This window comes from Myripristis murdjan, chromosome 2, assembly GCF_902150065.1.
Source record: "Myripristis murdjan chromosome 2, fMyrMur1.1, whole genome shotgun sequence".
NCBI lineage: Eukaryota > Metazoa > Chordata > Actinopteri > Holocentriformes > Holocentridae > Myripristis > Myripristis murdjan.
Window position 1 is genome coordinate 7,579,529 of NC_043981.1, and position 18,206 is coordinate 7,597,734.

At 40.6% G+C, this 18,206-nt stretch overlaps 1 protein-coding gene across 2 annotated transcripts in view; it reads left to right on the forward strand.

Annotated features, from left to right (window-relative positions):
- Nucleotides 1-18,206, forward strand: part of stk11ip (serine/threonine kinase 11 interacting protein) — a 38,658-nt gene that overhangs the window by 11,252 nt on the left and 9,200 nt on the right. Inside the window, exons 15-22 of one of the 2 annotated variants that reach the window (XM_030071640.1) lie at nucleotides 96-316; nucleotides 888-998; nucleotides 3,717-3,957; nucleotides 5,735-5,907; nucleotides 7,267-7,564; nucleotides 9,373-9,482; nucleotides 10,649-10,746; nucleotides 13,832-14,013. In XM_030071640.1, coding sequence (XP_029927500.1) covers nucleotides 96-316; nucleotides 888-998; nucleotides 3,717-3,957; nucleotides 5,735-5,907; nucleotides 7,267-7,564; nucleotides 9,373-9,482; nucleotides 10,649-10,746; nucleotides 13,832-14,013 — 1,434 coding nt within the window. The remainder of the gene's footprint in view (nucleotides 1-95; nucleotides 317-887; nucleotides 999-3,716; nucleotides 3,958-5,734; nucleotides 5,908-7,266; nucleotides 7,565-9,372; nucleotides 9,483-10,648; nucleotides 10,747-13,831; nucleotides 14,014-18,206) is intronic. The other variant, XM_030071648.1, reaches the window with a different exon arrangement.

Sequence of the window (18,206 nt, forward strand, 5' to 3'; positions counted from 1 at the left end):
CGTGAAGCACCATGGAAGGAATTTGTTTTCTTTAAAGGTGATACATGAATGTAGATGATTTGACTTGATGACCCTTTTCTTTCTCTTTGTCTCAGTTGACCTGTGTCACCCTCTGCTTGTTGGGGTTTTATCCGACAAGGACGACAAAAAGGGGGAAGACGAGGAGGGGCGGGGGGAGAGAAGCAGAGAGGTATTTTTGCGGGTCAAACAGGGCCTGCTGCTGGAGGTGGACATGCAGCGAGGCCAGGAGCGATGCCGCTTGGAGCTGGACAGCCTGGCTGGGGTGGGCGCCACCGAGGCCATCTGGACTGAAGGGGTGAGGGGAGGCAGGAGTGGGAGGAGAGGAGGAGGGTGGGGCAAAGTGAAACTAAGATAGGTGTCCTATATAAGCTAATAAGGCACCCGTTTTGTAATCGTGAAAAGTAGCCAATTTAAAATGTAATGGTATTAAAAGTTATTAAGTTTGTAGTTTTCCATGTAATTCTAAAAAGATGAGAGCACAAACTAGATTGATTTAAGTGGAACATGAGAAATAGCAAAATAAAGGCAGGGCTTTATTTTACAGTTCATTAATTACCAGGTATTTACGAGAAAATAAGTTAGCAGTCAGAAGTTCTTAATGGAAATTATCTGGATGCTGGATTGTAAGCACTGAATAAATTCCCATTAACTATTTAGAAACCTACTTGGGACGTAGATACTGGTTTAATTTCCTTGATGGTAACATTTACCTTGTCTGGCTGCTTGAATATTATATGGAAATACTGCCATGGAAATATAAATAAATAGGAAGAAGCATAGGTAGATAGAAATAAGTATGTGTATGAGCAAATGAGGGGTTTGAGGAGGTGACAGATGTGCTTTCTCTGCATTTTTCTCTGCATCAGGAGACAGAGAGGATGCTTCCAGCACTAGAGCTTCAGTTCCACTACATCAGCAGAGAGAAAAGGAGGAGATGTTACGTCATGCTGGATGATGACCCACAGCAGGCACTGCAGGTTAACACACACACAAGCCTCTTTCACAGTTGAATACTATAAATTGCCAGATTAAATTTTCCAGTGTAAGAAGAACAGTGTAAGAACAGTTTCTACCTTACCTTTCTGGTATTTTAATGTCTATACCATAAATTCCTCTTGTCATTTCCCACAACTTCCTAGACAAATCCAGCCTTTGCAACAGGGTCACTGCAATTTGTGTTTCTGCATCTGTACAGTTTGACATTTTTTACCTTTTTTTGTCCTTTATCAAAACGCTTCATTTATAGTGTTATAGGGCATGCTCACTTTTGCGGTTGTTACAGAAAATTTCAAGCAAAATTTCTACTACTTGAGCCATAAATTGCCATAACTGATTTGCTCACATTTCAACAGTAGCTGCCAGTCACATATAGCCCCTATGCAGCAAATTAATGGATCAGGCTGCATGTGTGAACATATGCCTCCTCTGGGTCCTGATGGTTGGCAAGCATTTGATTCATATATGGATTATGTTGTCAAACACTAACAACCTGGAATCAGACACGCAGAAAAGAACAAGACAGAAGCACACATCAGTGAATCAGATATGCCTACTTAAACATATACACAGAAAGCATAGCAAGATAAGAGCACACACACTCATGCATGATCCAGAATGAGACACACCCACTGCCTCTGCATCTATGGATGTTCTCTGCTCGTCTGGTCTTGTTTGCAGGCTGCCCTCTTTAACACACACTCACTTATCTTTGTTTTCCAGTTTGATACCGGCAGCCAGCAGAACACTCTGTACCTTTCTTAGTACCTTGTTTATGAGTTTGGTTGTCAGGAATTATGTTACATCACATGTCATGTTAATGTAACACAGGATTGACTTATACTATATTGTGTAAAACAGGCTGATCTAGATAGCAGATATTCAGTAGCCTTAAATTTGACCTTTATCCATTCCAAACATTACAAGTATTCTGTGTTTCCCCCAGAAATTTATTCTTGGCATGGTGGAAAAGCCTCTGAAACATTTTTTAGACCATGTGTCACCAAAATTTTCCATTGAAACAGACCAATGGGTCTTTTAAGGTTAGATGCTCTTAAAGCAGGGTGATCTACCCTAGGAAGCTCTGGGAGACATTAAGCCTTTAAGCGAAGAAACATTATTGAACAAAGTAAATATATGTCCACAGGAAATGTAATTTCATTCCAACTTTTTTATAGACTTTGGTTTATGAACTTTATTGTTTTAATGGATCTGTGGTCATGGAAGGACCTCAATTATATCATCAGCGGGCGAAATGACTGACCAGTGTACAATATTTAATACAAATATCAGTCTGTGAGTTCAATTCAACAGCTTAAGAGCTTTGAAAGAAGTTTTCTACTTTCCAGACAGAATTTAAGAAACCTTTTTAGGCAAAGAAGCAATGATGGGAGATTCTGCTTCAGAATCTGCTTGGTGCTCAGCAGTATTTGTAGTCATGTTTTATAAATGCACACAGGGCTTGATTGAAAGATATGAAACCTTAATCACCTTTAACTTGATCATAGCATATTAGTGGCTTATCTGTCCTGTAACCGAAATGGTGATATATCAATATGTCCTGCCAACATCCTTGAGCTGAACCCCTCCCTGCTCACCTGTTGCTCTAAAGGGTTTTGGCTAAATGCCAGATTATGCACCACGACTTGATTGATGTGTTGTTCTGGTCTGATCTAATGTGTTCAATGCAAGAAGCTCTGACTGCATCTATCTAGTGGTCTGCAGCAAAATTTTCAATGGCCAAAGCACAGATTTTTCACTGCTTTTGTAGCCTACTGCCTTTTGTGAAATTATATAATAATTAAAAAAAAAAAAACAGAATAAAACAGAAAAAATATATAATTACTTCAGAGGTTGCCATCAACTCCCGATGATGGATGCAACAATTCCCCAAGCATTGTTGTTGACATGCTTTTTCCTTTAGTCTTTCAAATAAGAGCTGTACAGAACTAGGAAGCTTTGAGCTGTTCAAAATCAGCTTTTTTTCATTTTACACTTTACAGGTAGAATTAGGGATGCATGATGTTGGATTTTTTGCTGATAATATGATGTGCTGATATTTTCCAACTCTTTAGCCAAATGCCCACACTGAAATTTGTACATATTTTTTTTCCACCTAATTGCAGAGAATATTAAGTCTCTACAGTGGTGAAATTCACATTATTTTTATTATGGCTACTCTTATTATGAAGCCCATTGGCAGGTGCAGACATAAATACAACACTTTTCAAAATGTACACATTCGTTGGGCAAAATGAGAAAACTACCCCAAACTTAGTCAAAATCTTATGTCAAACATGCCATATTTATTTTTATATAACATTTTGTTTCAAATGAAACTGTAAAATTCATCCCCTAAGACAATCCTGACAATAACCACACTCAGGGCAAATTTGACCTATTTCACATATTGGCAGAAACTTTCATTTTGGGCCGATATTTCATTTAAAGCCAATATTGGCTCATACTTATGACATGCTGATATTATGTACATCCTGAGGTAGAATTGTTGATTATGAAACCACATCCCATCAGCAGAGAACTTTGGTCAGCTGATAAGCCTGTCTACCATCCACGTCAGCCTGATTTCCCTGGTTGCTCATCTATAGAAAATGTGTAACCTTCTGTTCTGTTATTGTGATGCTCCTATTGTGATCACATGTATAAAATGTATAAAAACAAAACTGTTTTGTGACCAGGCTCTCACCGACATGCTGTCTCGTGTGGCGGAGGAAAACCAGCATCGTGACTCGGTGGTTCACCCCAGCTGTGTTCGCCTGCAGTGCCTTCGCTGTAGGTCAGAGTTCATGCTGCAGGGAGAGGGGGCTGAAGACACCATGGGAGGGAGGGGCTGGAGGAGAGCTCCGATGCTACCAGAGGGCATTGAACAACTGGATGGAGAGGACCTTATGGAGGCCAAGTGTGGTGAGCATAGCAAAGGTGAGAGCTCTTAAACAGATGTCAGAGATTTGCTGAGAGATTGCCTGCATTAACCCCATGGAGCAATGAGCAAATAAAGGCATGGTTATTCTTGGGTCCTCAAACAGGAATGCATTTTGGAACATCTGTATCTCTATTTTATTTTTGAGATGAACTTCCATTGTTCAGTTGATTTTAGTTTGCAAAAGTTGCCCCTAGAGCTCACGTAGCATGATGCATGCCCTCAGTTTATATCTAAATCTTTTATGTCAAGATGGTAAAGACCTGCAGATGCAGATACTTTCACAGTCCTGACTCTCAAAAGCCTTTTCTGATTCATCCCTTTCAGGCTCAGATGAGTCATGCTCAACCTCATGTACTATGAATCATCCATGAATAGCATGAAAAAATGCAGTTGATGCATCTAACCCTCTCTAAAAATCATGTCACTTTTCAGCCTCTTTTCCATTGTTAATTGTCTGTGTCAGTTTTCTGCGCTGTGTAGATAACAGCAGTACAATATCTTGGCCACCTGCAAGGAAAGTTAAAGACGAGACAACGACAAGGTCACGCAAAACACAGAGCATGTTGTCAGTTCAGCACAAAACTGTTTATCATTTGACGTCAAGGGATTTTGTAACAGCTCCGTGACTATCTCGCTCCCATTAGTAGTGAGCACAGGAATGTGTATTCTCTCAAAACAAAATTTTGGTTCCCGAGAGGCTCAAATGAAGCATCCCAGAAATTATCTGCTCTCTTTATTGCCAAGCTGCCTGTTCCGCTGTGTTCCCACCTCTATAATCAGCAGGAGACAGATAATACCCTTCGCTCCAGCAGCCACCTCCCAGTGCTTCGACCAAACCTGACATTAAGACCTGCTCTAGCACGCACAGGCATCACACAGGCTTTGTTCAACAGATGTTTTGGGGATATCTTGGAACCACACTCTTTTGTCAGTGTGCTTAGTCTGCTGCTCCACTGAAATTCAGGCAACACATAGCCTTTTCATCCGCACGTGTCTGAACCGAAGCATTTGTTTGCCAGTGGGTGCGAGAGAAACCCGTAGCCAGTAGTTGAGCGCTATTTGGGGTTTTCTTCCTCAGATGTAACTTGTTATAAAAGAATGAAGGCATGTTTCCATTTTGTTGCGTCATTAGTTCACTTGTTTGTCCATGTGTTAATTTTCATAACTACAAATCATCCCAATGTTTGCTCAGGAATAGGAATTGTGCAAGTTATATAGTTTTGAAAGAAACCTGATTCATAGCCGAACAATAAAAGGCCTTTCTAAAGAGTCATAAGCAGCTTTTTCGACAAAATGTCGACTTTTACAGACCAGGCCCTTTATTAATTTAGAGATATTGAATGACAGGGTTCATATGATCATGAAAAACCTAGAAAAATCTGTGAATTTTAAAATGCCATTTTAAAAAGTAACAGAACGTAAAAGGTTATGGAACATTATAATTTTATAATATCTTGAAAAAAGAGGCTGTGTCAACTCTGATAAAGATTGATTGACAAAAAAAAGAACAGAGGGTGGAAGCATTGCATCAGTTTGTCAGCATTTTGTAAAGAAAATTGTTTTAAAACTTATTTTACCTCTGCATGTGAATAGTGTTCATATTTTTGTTTAAGCAACTGCAAATTCTGTTGTTTCATCTTGAACTAGGATGAAAAAAAAACATAATATAGACAATATAGACCGACTTTCACAACATACAGCACACTTTTTCAAAAAGACGGCCTACTTAGCATTTTGGCAATTAACTTCTTGTTTTTAAATTCTTGGTTTCAGGAAGCAACATAATATGCCCAGAATGTGGTAGTGACCACGTTGTCCAGCTGGCTGGCCAACCTAATCCGTCTTGCAGTACGCCCATCCACGGTCCCTCAAGGCTGGACACTGTGGATACATCATTAACCCAGGACAACGTTGATATCAATCAGAGCAGTGGCACTGCCAATAAGGTCTCTCCAAACAGCTAAAAGTTTTCCTTTCTGTCTGTTTAGTTTTTCCCTCTCTGTAGTACACTATATTACCAAAAGTATTCGCTCACCCATTCAAATGATCAGAATCAGGTGTCCTAATCACTTGGCCTGGCCACAGGTGTATAAAATCAAGCACTCAGGCATGCAGACTGTGAAACAAGACATTTGTGAAAGAATGGGCCGCTCTCAGGAGCTCAGTGAATTCCAGCGTGGAACTGTCATAGGATGCCACCTGTGCAACAAATCCAGTCGTGAAATTTCCTCGCTCCTAAATATTCCACAGTCAACTGTCAGCTCTATTATAACAAAATGGAAGCGTTTGGGAACAACAGCAACTCAGCCACGAAGTGGTAGGCCACGTAAAGTGACGGAGAGGGGTCAGCGGATGCTGAAGCGCATAGTGCAAAGAGGTCGCCGACTTTCTGCACAGTCAATTGCTACAGAGCTACAAACTTCATGTGACCTTCAGATTAGCCCAAGTACAGTACGCAGAGAGCTTCATGGAATGGGTTTCCATGGCCGAGCAGCTGCAGCCAAGCCACACATCACCAAGTGCAATGCAAAGCGTCGGATGCAATGGTGTAAAGCACGCCGCCACTGGCCTCTAGAGCAGTGGAGACGCGTTCTCTGGAGTGATGATTCACGCTTTTCCATCTGGCAATCTGATGGACGAGTCTGGGTTTGGAGGTTGCCAGGAGAACGGTACATTTCAGACTGCATTGTGCCGACTGTGAAATTTGGTGGAGGAGGAATTATGGTGTGGGGTTGTTTTTCAGGAGCTGGGCTTGGCCCCTTAGTTCCAGTGAAAGGAACTTTGAATGCTTCAGGATACCAAAACATTTTGGACAATTCCATGCTCCCAACCTTGTGGGAACAGTTTGGAGCGGGCCCCTTCCTCTTCCAACATGACTGTGCACCAGTGCACAAAGCAAGGTCCATAAAGACATGGATGACAGAGTCTGGTGTGGATGAACTTGACTGGCCTGCACAGAGTCCTGACCTGAACCCGATAGAACACCTTTGGGATGAATTAGAGCGGAGACTGAGAGCCAGGCCTTCTCGACCAACATCAGTGTGTGACCTCACCAATGCGCTTTTGGAAGAATGGTCAAAAATTCCTATAAACACTCTCCTCAACCTTGTGGACAGTCTTCCCAGAAGAGTTGAAGCTGTAATAGCTGCAAAAGGTGGACCGACATCATATTGAACTCTATGGGTTAGGAATGGGATGGCACTTCAGTTCATAGTATGAGTAAAGGCAGGTGAGCGAATACTTTTGGTAATATAGTGTATGTTTCTAACATCACTCAAACATCACTCCCCTTTATCTCTCAATAGGAACTCTTCACAGACAGGCCAGTATCTAGAGATGCCAGCCTTAGTGGTAGCCCCATGCTGGAAGCAGCTACGACCGTGGAAGATCCCACCCCATCCTTTGTCACTGCACAGGGAAGCTCCTTTTTCATTGGGGACGGTGAGGACGATACCTGGGCTGAGCGCAGGCTGTCCTACAATACAGAGTGCCAGAGTAAGGAGGATCTGGCTGGGAGCTACCACTACACTGATGCTGCCACTACACCACCGGAAGGCCAGAGCCAAGTCCAAGTCCAGCACCCGGAAAGGTCTAGCTCTAGTGGTGGGTGTCTCTGTTGAAGCATTTCACATCCAAAATGATCCTGTGTGCATGTTCTGGGCAGTTAATTGAATAATAGTCCATATTACCATATTGGCGACTGTATTTCCGAATCACAAAGTTTGTCAGCGGGTAGTGGTTTCAAGACTAACTCCTCCCTCGCCTGCAAATCAAGTTTGCATATCAGTGCTTCTACCCTCCAATCTGGCAACATCCTCTCCACAGAAAATAACTGTGACGTACACATCATTTCATTCCAATTTTAGAGTTATATCTTTGTAAAACACATTAACTTTGGCATTTGGTACAAATTGTTTGTATCAGTTATGTTGTTCATCCTAAAGATAGATTTAGGTCTTGATTAAAAGAGAGTAGAGATGTGAAAGTATTTGGAGGTTGTGGATAGTGTGGCACAAAACTTCCTTGGGGAGCACTACATCTCTATGACAGCATCCCATTTGCCCGCACTTCTTTGTGCCAGTTTTAGATGAACCACATAGTAACTGTGCAGTAAGACAGATAGGAGTCATTATTGGAAGTGATGGGAGAGGAATGAAGGCCTGAGTCCGCATAGAGGGGAAAACAGGAGAAAGAAGGAGTCGTAATAATAGCTTTCTCTATCTCTTCTTTTTTTATTATAGTTGTAGTGCCAATACCATGTAATCTGCCCTTCAGAAACCGCAGGCTCACCCTGGCTGCAACTTATATGCAGCTTAAACCACGGGCAGACACTGAATAGACTTTTTTTTTTTTGGTGATACAGTGCACCCATTGTTGTGGAGCAGCGCACTAATTTTCTCCTTGTTTTGAAAGAGCGCTTTGTCTCCACAGAAGTGTGCTGATTCAATCTGTGTGTGTGTGTCTCTGTACACATACACCTTTCACCTTTTGAAAGAGCATAGGCACTCATCTGAGAGTTCAAGGACCATATAATCCAAGTTCTGTTTACACTCTTCCCAGATGAAAGACAGTGGAATTGTTTTGGCCTCTGTGGGTCCTTGCCTTGTCATTTTTGATCAACAGTAACCAATCATAAATGTTCACATTACATCCAATGTGGCTATTTTGCGGTTCATTGGTAGATTTATTGCTCTGAAATACCTTCCGCTTTAATGTCTGCTGGCTACGACTGCAGTCTGCTGCAGTAAAATCTTGGTCAGATTTCAGGTAGGTCTGGAGAAGAGACTTTGCATTTCTGACAGGAAATGGGCTTATAATTTCTTATATCCAGGCTTAATAATGCATAATAATGAAATAATAGAGGGTGCTTAGGCTAATACATATATGTTATCAGACATTTGAGCAAACATTATGTATTTAGTTGGAAGACGGCAAGACGCTAATTTATTTAGATCTTAATGAACCCTAATTCAGTCCTAGTTCAGGAAGTGCTTTGCCGGTGCCGAGTTACAGGATTTTTGTGGAAAAATGACAGCATCATTTTTGGTACTGCATTGCAAAAAAAAATCCCCAGTATACTGTTGAAAATAGCATTTTTGTTAAATAAGGTAAAAAAAAAAAAAAAAAAAAACAATCTGCCTGTGGGATGAGATAATCCCACTTGTTTTCAGTGCTAATCAACTCGTCTCCAGAATTTTCTTGAATCAAGTCTCATTTTCTTGATCCCAGTGGGTTGTTTTTTTTTCGACATGTTTTGAGAAAAGCTAGGTTTCAACACTCAATATGAGACTAAATTGTTAAAATAGAGATATCTGCAGCATTCATCACAGCTTAGGTGAGAGCCACTCTCAAAAGATGTTTGGTCATTATGTAAGACTAACTGTCCTGTTTTATTGGTGATGTGCTTACAGATCAGTTGGACCTGCTGTCTGAAGACTATGAGGCAGTGGACCATCGACTGAAGCTTTTCCTGGATGTGGAAATCTTTGAAGAGGAAGAGGAGCTTCACTCTTTCCTCAGGGTATAAAGATAGGAAAGCATGGGTGACACCCACATGTCAAGCTGTTCCCATGAAGAAAAATCAGGACAGGAAAGAAATTTTTATGAAGTGGCACAGTGGCCAATCCCAGTGTTCACCAAGCACTCTGCTTTGCTACATAAATGCAACCTCTAGATTTGAAATTGAACTAGGCAAAGATAACAGCCACATTCACAATTCACCAGCATTTCAATGGTGCTTGGTGGTAACTGATCGCTCATTCCAGTGTTGGTGATTTGCCTGATTCTGCAGAAGAAGCATACTTACTTTTGCAGCACTAGCATTTTGCCGGTGGTGGCCGTCTGTGACAGAAGGTTCAAATTCAGCAAGAGAATGTTTTAATAGCTCTGTTTTTGTCAATTGTGGTTTTAAACATCCTTACAAGAGATCCCTTAAAGCTTCCATTCTATATCTTCCTGATGGCCAAGGATAGGCCTGAGGATTTCAAGTTAATAGGTGGTGACAACTTTAAGACCTACCACAGTATAGCTGCGGTTTCATCTCAGCCAGCCGAGATGAACTCAGTCAGTAGCTCTCCTGGGAAGCCATCCCAGCCAAAACGCCCTCTCTTCTTGTGTAGTTCTTTTGACTGCTTTTGTCCCCCCTGCTGTTGCTCAGCTTTCTCAGAGGCCTCTTTAATATGCAATGCATCTTGAGAGCTGCACAGAGTAGCAGCCTGTTGCCTTACTCTGTCAGACACCTGGACAAAAAGCGAAGAGCGGAACAAGACCGAGCAAACCACAGCTGGAGACAGGAGGTCCCACTCTGTTGATCTGAGCTGTGTTTATTTATCTAACAACAAGGGTTTCGCTCTCTTTCATGTGAGCTTTACCTCCTATGTTGCTGTTGTAGAGGAAATTAAAGCAATGTCTCCATCAACATGGTACCCAAAGAACTTGTGAAATACACTCAGAGCTGGAATCAAATGTGAATAAGGATTGTTTATTCGCTAGTGTTCCCATCAATCAGTTCTTTAATGATGTGCAATAGTGAGGTGGAACATAATACATGTTACATATTACACAGACCATGTTTGTCAATAATGGGAAATGTCTGTTACATAGGATGAACATTTTCCTATTACATGACTTGTCCTCTGTTTTTTTTTTTTTTTTTTTTTTTTTTTTTTTTTTTTTTTATATTTTCAGATGTCCACTGTCAAATTTGGGGAGCCAGGAGAGTTCCCCTCTCTCTTGGTGGTGTCAAACCAGCGAATCTACTTTTTGGAAATGACATCGGAGACCCAGTGAGTAAAGCAACTTTGAAACTAAAAGATACACACACTTTTTTGTGTCAACCTGACAGTAATTCTTTAAGGGCTTGACTTTTACATGGAAAGATAATTATTTGCAAGCGCTATCTATCATCATGTATCATTATTATTATCATCATTAAAACTTTAACTGGCTATAATGCAGTATACTGCTCTCTTCTACGGTGATGTTCCTTGTGCTGAAGTTGCATCATTGATTGTATTGTTTTACAGACTCCTGGTGTATATAAAACTTGTGTTTTATATAAATGCACTCAGTCCTTCTCTTAACAGCTTAGTAAATCCCTTGGAGAGTGACATGTTGTCAACCAAGTCAGTCCAAAAATAAACAAATCCTGTTGGTTGGGTGACAGTGTTTCAACAGGGGGCACCATGCTGCAGTCGTATATTGGGCCATTAAATGCCGGAGTGGAGTTCCCAACCCTCTGTCTAGGATGTGGATAATATTGCATAACCTGCCCAGGTTTCTGGGTCACATCTTGAGAACACATTGACCTCGGTGTGTCTTTGTGCAGTCCGATCTCCTTCTCCTAGTTTTAGGCCCCTTCTTTATTTTTCTGTCCTCTGCAAGAGTAAAGTGAAAACTTTTCTTTTCTCATCAAAATAAGATCTGTTTCCCTGAGGTCTAGAGCCTGTGTTGTGATGGCTGTTATAAAGTTTCTGTGATTTTAACCCACAAAAACTGACCTCCATGGTCAATGGAATTGCGCAAGGAACCAAGTAGTTATGCAACAATATTATGCAGTTTAGATCCCACACTGATTTTTTATTTATAACCCCTGCCTGTTGGTACAATAAGTTATTACAAGGTCAGGATGCTGATTAAACCTTGGCTTTAACTAAAAAAAAACTGAAACATGAAGACAGACTAAAAAGATAATCGTCTAAGTAAATAAACCTTCATTTATATATTATTATTTATAGGTATCAAAGTGTGTCACACAGTATAGAACAGATCGATAAAATGCTAGAGGTGCAGTAGAAGCACAAATAAAATTTTAATGACATAAAACACAATAACACTATCATATTGCATGTAAAAGTATAATAAATAAAAGCCGAACAAAAGGCCAATGAAAATAATTCAGATCTGTTTTTTTGACAGTTGTGATGTATTTGGCCTCTCTGCAGCTTTGAGGGAGAGTGTTTCACAGCCCAGGGGCAGCAACAGCGAAGCGGGCCCCTCCAGAGGTGTAAGACTGCAGAAGTTCAGACGTATAAACGGCAGCTTGACCATGCACTACTTTCAATAGAAGTCAAAAGAAGGATTTTTATAAACAATTCTATATTTAACTTGGAGCCAGTAAAGGGGGTGAAGTGGGATCTGTGTCTGGTCCTAGGTAAAAGTCTTATTGCTGAATTCTGAGCTAGTTGGAGTGGGATAGTGCAGATAGGGTGATAAAGGTGAACAGGGCTTTGCAGTAGTCAGTTCATGTATGGATGCATTTTTTTGGGAGGGTTTTTTTTGTTTGTTTTTTTTCTCTCATTTTTTATTGTTATTTTTTATTTTTTATTTTTTATTTTTTATTTTTTTTTTCAGATTTTGTAAAGGCACAGCTGATTTGACCATGGCAATGTTTCTCAGTCAAAAAACTCATTAACAATCACAAAACTGCCTAGACCCATGGCGCACCTGCACACATCGCACTAAACAACTCGAAATGGCTGCTACAATGCAACTTTGATGAGTGTCACTTTACAACAGCACCACACCCTTGCTACACCTACTGCACATGTGCCCCACTAAACGTCCCTTGCCAAAACTCCCTTGCAGGTCGTCCATGAGTAAGTGACCACAATTTGCCAAGCATAGCCCCTGGTGGCTGTACTGCAGGTGCTGTGGGAGAAATGACGCGAGGATTTAGAGATGGGCTGAACTTTTGAAATCGGCGGCCCATTTTTCTGTTGAAATCTATTTGCTATGTTTTTTAGGTCACTAAAAAGAACTTTGTCTTTGTAGTTCAGTCAAAGAAAGTTTTGTGACAACCGGTTCTTAATAGCAGTCTTGTGAAGCGGTGTATTAAATACAATCATTCAGTCTGACCAGGAGACAAAGCTGTGTCATCCACATATCTATGACAAGAAACATCTTTAAAATAGAAAATCATGTGACCCAGGGAGAAGTATACCTGGAGAAAACAAAGTTGGACTGAAAATCGATCCCTGAAGACACAACATTGGAGCCTATAATGTTTGCATCTGCTGTTTGCGTGTCAGCAAAAACATTTTTACAGATAATAGTATTTGGAATTATGGGATCAGGAGGTGGAGCAGGGTTTACAAGCCCATTAATGATTTGGAAAAAACCTTGTGTTTATGCTGATTCATGATAATTAAATTGGAAAAATAAGCATCTCTTTCATATTTAACCTTCTGACTCTGAGACAAAAACATCTTTTAAAAGCTGCTGTCGACCATCCATGAGGATAAATTTATAGCAGGAACAGACCTGGATTTTAAGGAGGCTAATTAATTATTATTTAGTTTAGTAAAAACTTGCAGATGGTCTGTTGAAACAAAAATAGATGGTTGGTTTGTTTCGCACATCATTTCCTTTAAAAGAAATATCAAAACCAGTACATTTACTATTTTAGACATGGATGTCCTCAATATGAAGTGAACTTAACTTAAACCAGTTGGAAAATCAAATCAAGGATGTGGCTGCAGTTATGTTCAGTTAAGTTCACGCACATGTTGGACTGAGTTAAAAGACTTTTGTGTTTAGAAAGTCTGAGGCAGAACTGAATCATCAACATGAATATTAAAAAATCCATAAATTAATACTCTGAGGGAAAACTGAGGATAAAAGCTCAGCATGAAACCGGTGTTAGTTTAAGATTCAATACACAAGGCTGGTTTAGCATCAGTCGTCAAGAAATTTCCCAAAGTCTCAGGGCAGTACTCAAAATGCTCACCAAAATGGCATATGCACTTATCTAGTTCAGTTTGAAACAATAAACTAAATACTCGGAGATCAATTCCCGTTTTGTCCATCCCAATGTGAACCATCTCAGTGGAGTATCTACGGTCTCTGATCCTTTCCATTGTGCTTTCCCAGCAGTGGCCAGCTATCCGATTGGCTGCAAAAGAGGGACAGCCACCCAATCACAGAGCTCAGTTACCTGGAGGTGGGGCTGGGTTCCCAGAGCATCCACATGGAGTTTGAAGAAGGGGGTGTGGCCTACACTCTCCTCGTACGGGACAGTTCACGCTGCAAACGCTTCTTTGGCCTCTTGACAGGTACATGACATGACTGTTTTAGAGTTTGGACCGATCTGATCCAGTAACGGTATCGGGTGCCTATACTGGTGTAATTCACTCTTCGGATATCAGACTTGGGTTACCGATCCACGCACCGGTCCAGATTAAACAGTCTGATGTTTTTATGACTTAGAAATATGTACAGAAACTGTATGTGCCCTAAAAATATGTGTGAAACAAAAAAATTTGCTTACTAGCAAAGTAAACATTGTAGCCAGTGTTTGGGTGGGAGATCATCAGTTTAGCTTTGTTATAGGAGCAGGAGCAGCAGGACAGCAGGGGTACATCCTATGCTTGTCTCCAGGTCTGAATTTAGTGAATTTCACCATTTGCTGGGAGACTTTGACAGAATATCACACACCTAGTGTCTGCTGACTGATCGACTAGGTGAGCGATTTCCACATCGCGTCTGCAAAAGTCCAGGACAAGTCAACTTTTTTCAAGGAGGCAGGGGGTCAGGCCTGTGCTTATCTCTGCCTGACTTCTTTACATCCCACTTCGACTACCCGCACTGCTCCTCCGCTCGCCTCGCATTGAAATAAATTAAGCTGATGTTCTTCATTCATGTAAAAACCCCTTTAGCCTGCAACTGATTGAGCAAGCAACAGTTGACTAAGAAGTGCTATGTGGTTTACTACAGCCTCATGTAACCTTACACATAATACCAACAACAACAACAATAAAAATGAAGATACAACTACTACTCATAATGATATTCAATTAAAAAAAGAGCTCTGATATCAGTATTGGCAGATATCCAAATTCAGTTGTTGGAATCGGAACCTGCAAAAAATGGATTGGTGCATTTGTAGGATGAATGCAAGTGCACACTCTTATTTTTCTCATGTGAACAATTTCTGTGTCATTTTTGTCAAATGTTTGGAAAAGCACAGAAAAGACAGCGTTCCAGTAAGTGGTATTTTCTGAATCCCAATGGAAAGATAAACTCATTTACTCTTACTGGCATGTACACATTGGTTACGCTGGTTTCAGCATTGCTTCTTGAGGCACTTAGAAGGAATATGCCACAAAATAGAAAAATAAAAAAACAAAAAAACACTTGAGCGATTTGGATGAAAACAACTGCAGTATAATGCTGAATCCCTGAGGTAGGCCGATTAGAACAGCGTGTTCCTTTCACGTGCATTGTGCCACAGACCAAGAAACCCATCCTACTCCCCTACCGACTCATACTTTAACATATGTTGCATATCTGGATTTATTCGGTGGGTTATGCAAGCACATTTATGGCTACCCACACACATACACACTCACATCCTGATGCAAATTTCCATGCCGTCCCCCTTAGTATTAGGCTCACACACACTGTTCGTCCTGCCCAGACCAGCTTGTCAGCAAGGGACGGCCAGAGCCTGAGAGGAAAGCAGACTTTTTTTGGATAGAGTCCCTGCTCAGGTCTGGAATGTCTGGAAAAGTATGCAAAATGAATTTGACAATTTTCAGGTCTTCAAAGATTGGGGAACTCAAAAACAATCATCTTGGCAAGTATGGAAATGTTTTATGTAATTGTTTTATTTAAAAAAAAAAAAAAGAGTGTTATAAAGAGTAATATATAAGACATGCAGTCATTTTGCCCATAATTGCCTGCCCATAGCACCACTATGAGGATACATGATACTGAACATAGACCAAAACATTGAAAATTCAGTCAAGAAACAAAGGTGTGGAAAAAGTAAAGCACTTTTGAATTGTAACTTAAAATGGATTAGATTAGCAGTTCCCTTTTGACATCTCACGCACATCTCTGGCCTCTGTGCTTACTTTCAGTTTATTTCTATGCAACTCTCACTCAAGCACAATCAAAAAAGATTTTTTAAAATTCTTTTTTTTATGTGCATTGAAAAATTTGTCAAAAAGTGTCCCTTGAAAAAATGTCTTTTCACAACACAAGGTTGTGCTTTGGACCTTCAAACTCTGCCACTCTGTATTAATACCATTCTAAACAGATTGGTCTGCTTTCTCTCTCTAAAAGTGTGTGTGTGTATGTATGTGTGTGTGTTCATGAACCTTCCCTCTTCCCTCTGGTTTGACCCTTTGTCTCAACAGTGTAAAGTAGCATGTATCTCTGTCACTTTCTCCAACACAAACGTTCCTTTTCTCTTTCTCTTTCCCTCACCCTGAGAGTTTTTCCTTCCTGTCTACATTCATCAACAGCCCATTCACTCATTTTTATTCTCAATTGGTGAAAACGTTTCCAGATTGTTTTCAACATCACCACAGAGACTGTCCAATTTAGAGCTGACACCTCAGAGTTAACAACATTAATGATGGTTTGCGATAAGCCTCCAGTTAGTTTTGTCTCATGCATCCTAAAATATAACGCCTGCCTAAAAGAAAGCGTGAAAATCAGTGTTTTAGTTATATGTGGCAGTGATTGAGTATTCCAAGTCCTGTCCAGTTGGCAGACAATGCCGTTTAATAGCAAGATGATTTACATGAAGATCTGGCAGACACATACCTATCAGGTTTTAAACTCTATGCCCCCATAACCCTTGAGGGGGAATAAAACTATTTGGCTGGTATGCTAACGTCTCTTTGCAAGTGCCAAATTAACCCCCAAACAGCTGTTGTAATATTTTGCCAGAGGGAGTAAGGGGAAATATTAACCATACCAAAACCTTTTTCCTGTTCAAGCTGGCTCCCGTCGTATGGATAAAGTTCAAAACCACAATTGGAGTGACAAAGGACCGCTGTCATTATGGAGTGAGAGGGGTTCACTGGCTGAGAGAGGGAAAAGGATGTGGTTTTGACTGGGACGGTTTTCTGGAGCTCACAGCTTCTCTTTGCTAACCATGTCTGGCATAACTTTATTGAAACATGAGAGATAACATGAGACTTCTGAAATCTGGACTCAAAATAAAACAAAAGCGAGCCTTGTCTAAAGTGGGACATGCTGTACATCTCTCTTGTCGGTTGTTGAGGTGTGTTGCTTTCTCTCACTTGCATACATTTATTTTTTATTTTGATTATTATACTCTAATTGCATGTTTTATCAGTTCATTCGTGTCATACAGAACCCAAGTTTAGTGCATAGCGATAAAACCAAAAGTTCTCAGCATGAGTGGGTTTGGGACAAAGTACTCCTTAAAGACAACATGAAGTGAACTCACTCATGACTTGTACTGACTGGATAACAGGCTCTTAAATAGTGGCCTACAAAACAAAACAATTCTCCACACATCCCATGAAATAAAACTGTTTCTCTCCTTAACTGATTTCCTGTTTGTTTGCTGTTCTGAATGATCCCTCCCCATGTCATGTCCTGTGCCAACATCCTGTTCAGACAGGAAATGCATAAAAACAAGGACGTAAGGAGTGCCATTTCATGGTGTCTTTAAGGTGTGACTGGTGTTTTCCACCAAAGGGATTGTCTCTGAAACACAGGAACCCTTTTGAGGAACCAAGAACTCTTACTTCTGTTTGCAGTCCAGAAACCAGTCGAGTTTTTAGGCCCACAAACCGTTTCTGACCTCTGTGTGTCTCCTCTCCAAATCCAAATACTCATGAACATGATGATGGCTTCAATAACTTCCATGTATACTGTTTTGCTGTTTCGAATGACCAGACACCTCCTCCTTATTTGCATTAAATTCATTGTGCAAATTAGAAGGTTAGGGTACTTTGGTTCAACTTTGGTTCTCTTTCTCCCACACACTCCTCTTCTGGCTTTATTCCCGTTTGCTGATATTGCAAACGGGAAGAAAGTGTTTGGTTTTGCATCAGATGGATGAGATTCCAGTTCTGTCTTTTGAAAATAAGCAGGGGCATCAGTGTTGGATGTGGAGGCAGCCAATAAGTCTGTGACTGAAACCGTGTAAGCAGGAATATTGACCAGTCTCAGAGCACCAGCCAGACTCAGCCCGTTGCAAACGCGGTTGTTCTTGGTTGTCGACATGCTTGGCCCGTCATCTTTGCTTAGTCATGATTGCGGTCTTGGATGGCATTCTGCAAAAATGTCCATCTTAATGAGTCATTTAATCTTGTGTTCAGCTTTTGATACGTATTTTTTTCCGGCAACAAGTTGAAAACATCTACTGGAAATATGGGAGAGTTTGACTTGATTCCAATGCAAATTTTCTTACATCAAGTCATATCATCTGAAAGTGGTTGAGCAACCTGAATTATTTTAAAACTCTCACTCTTTTCATAAA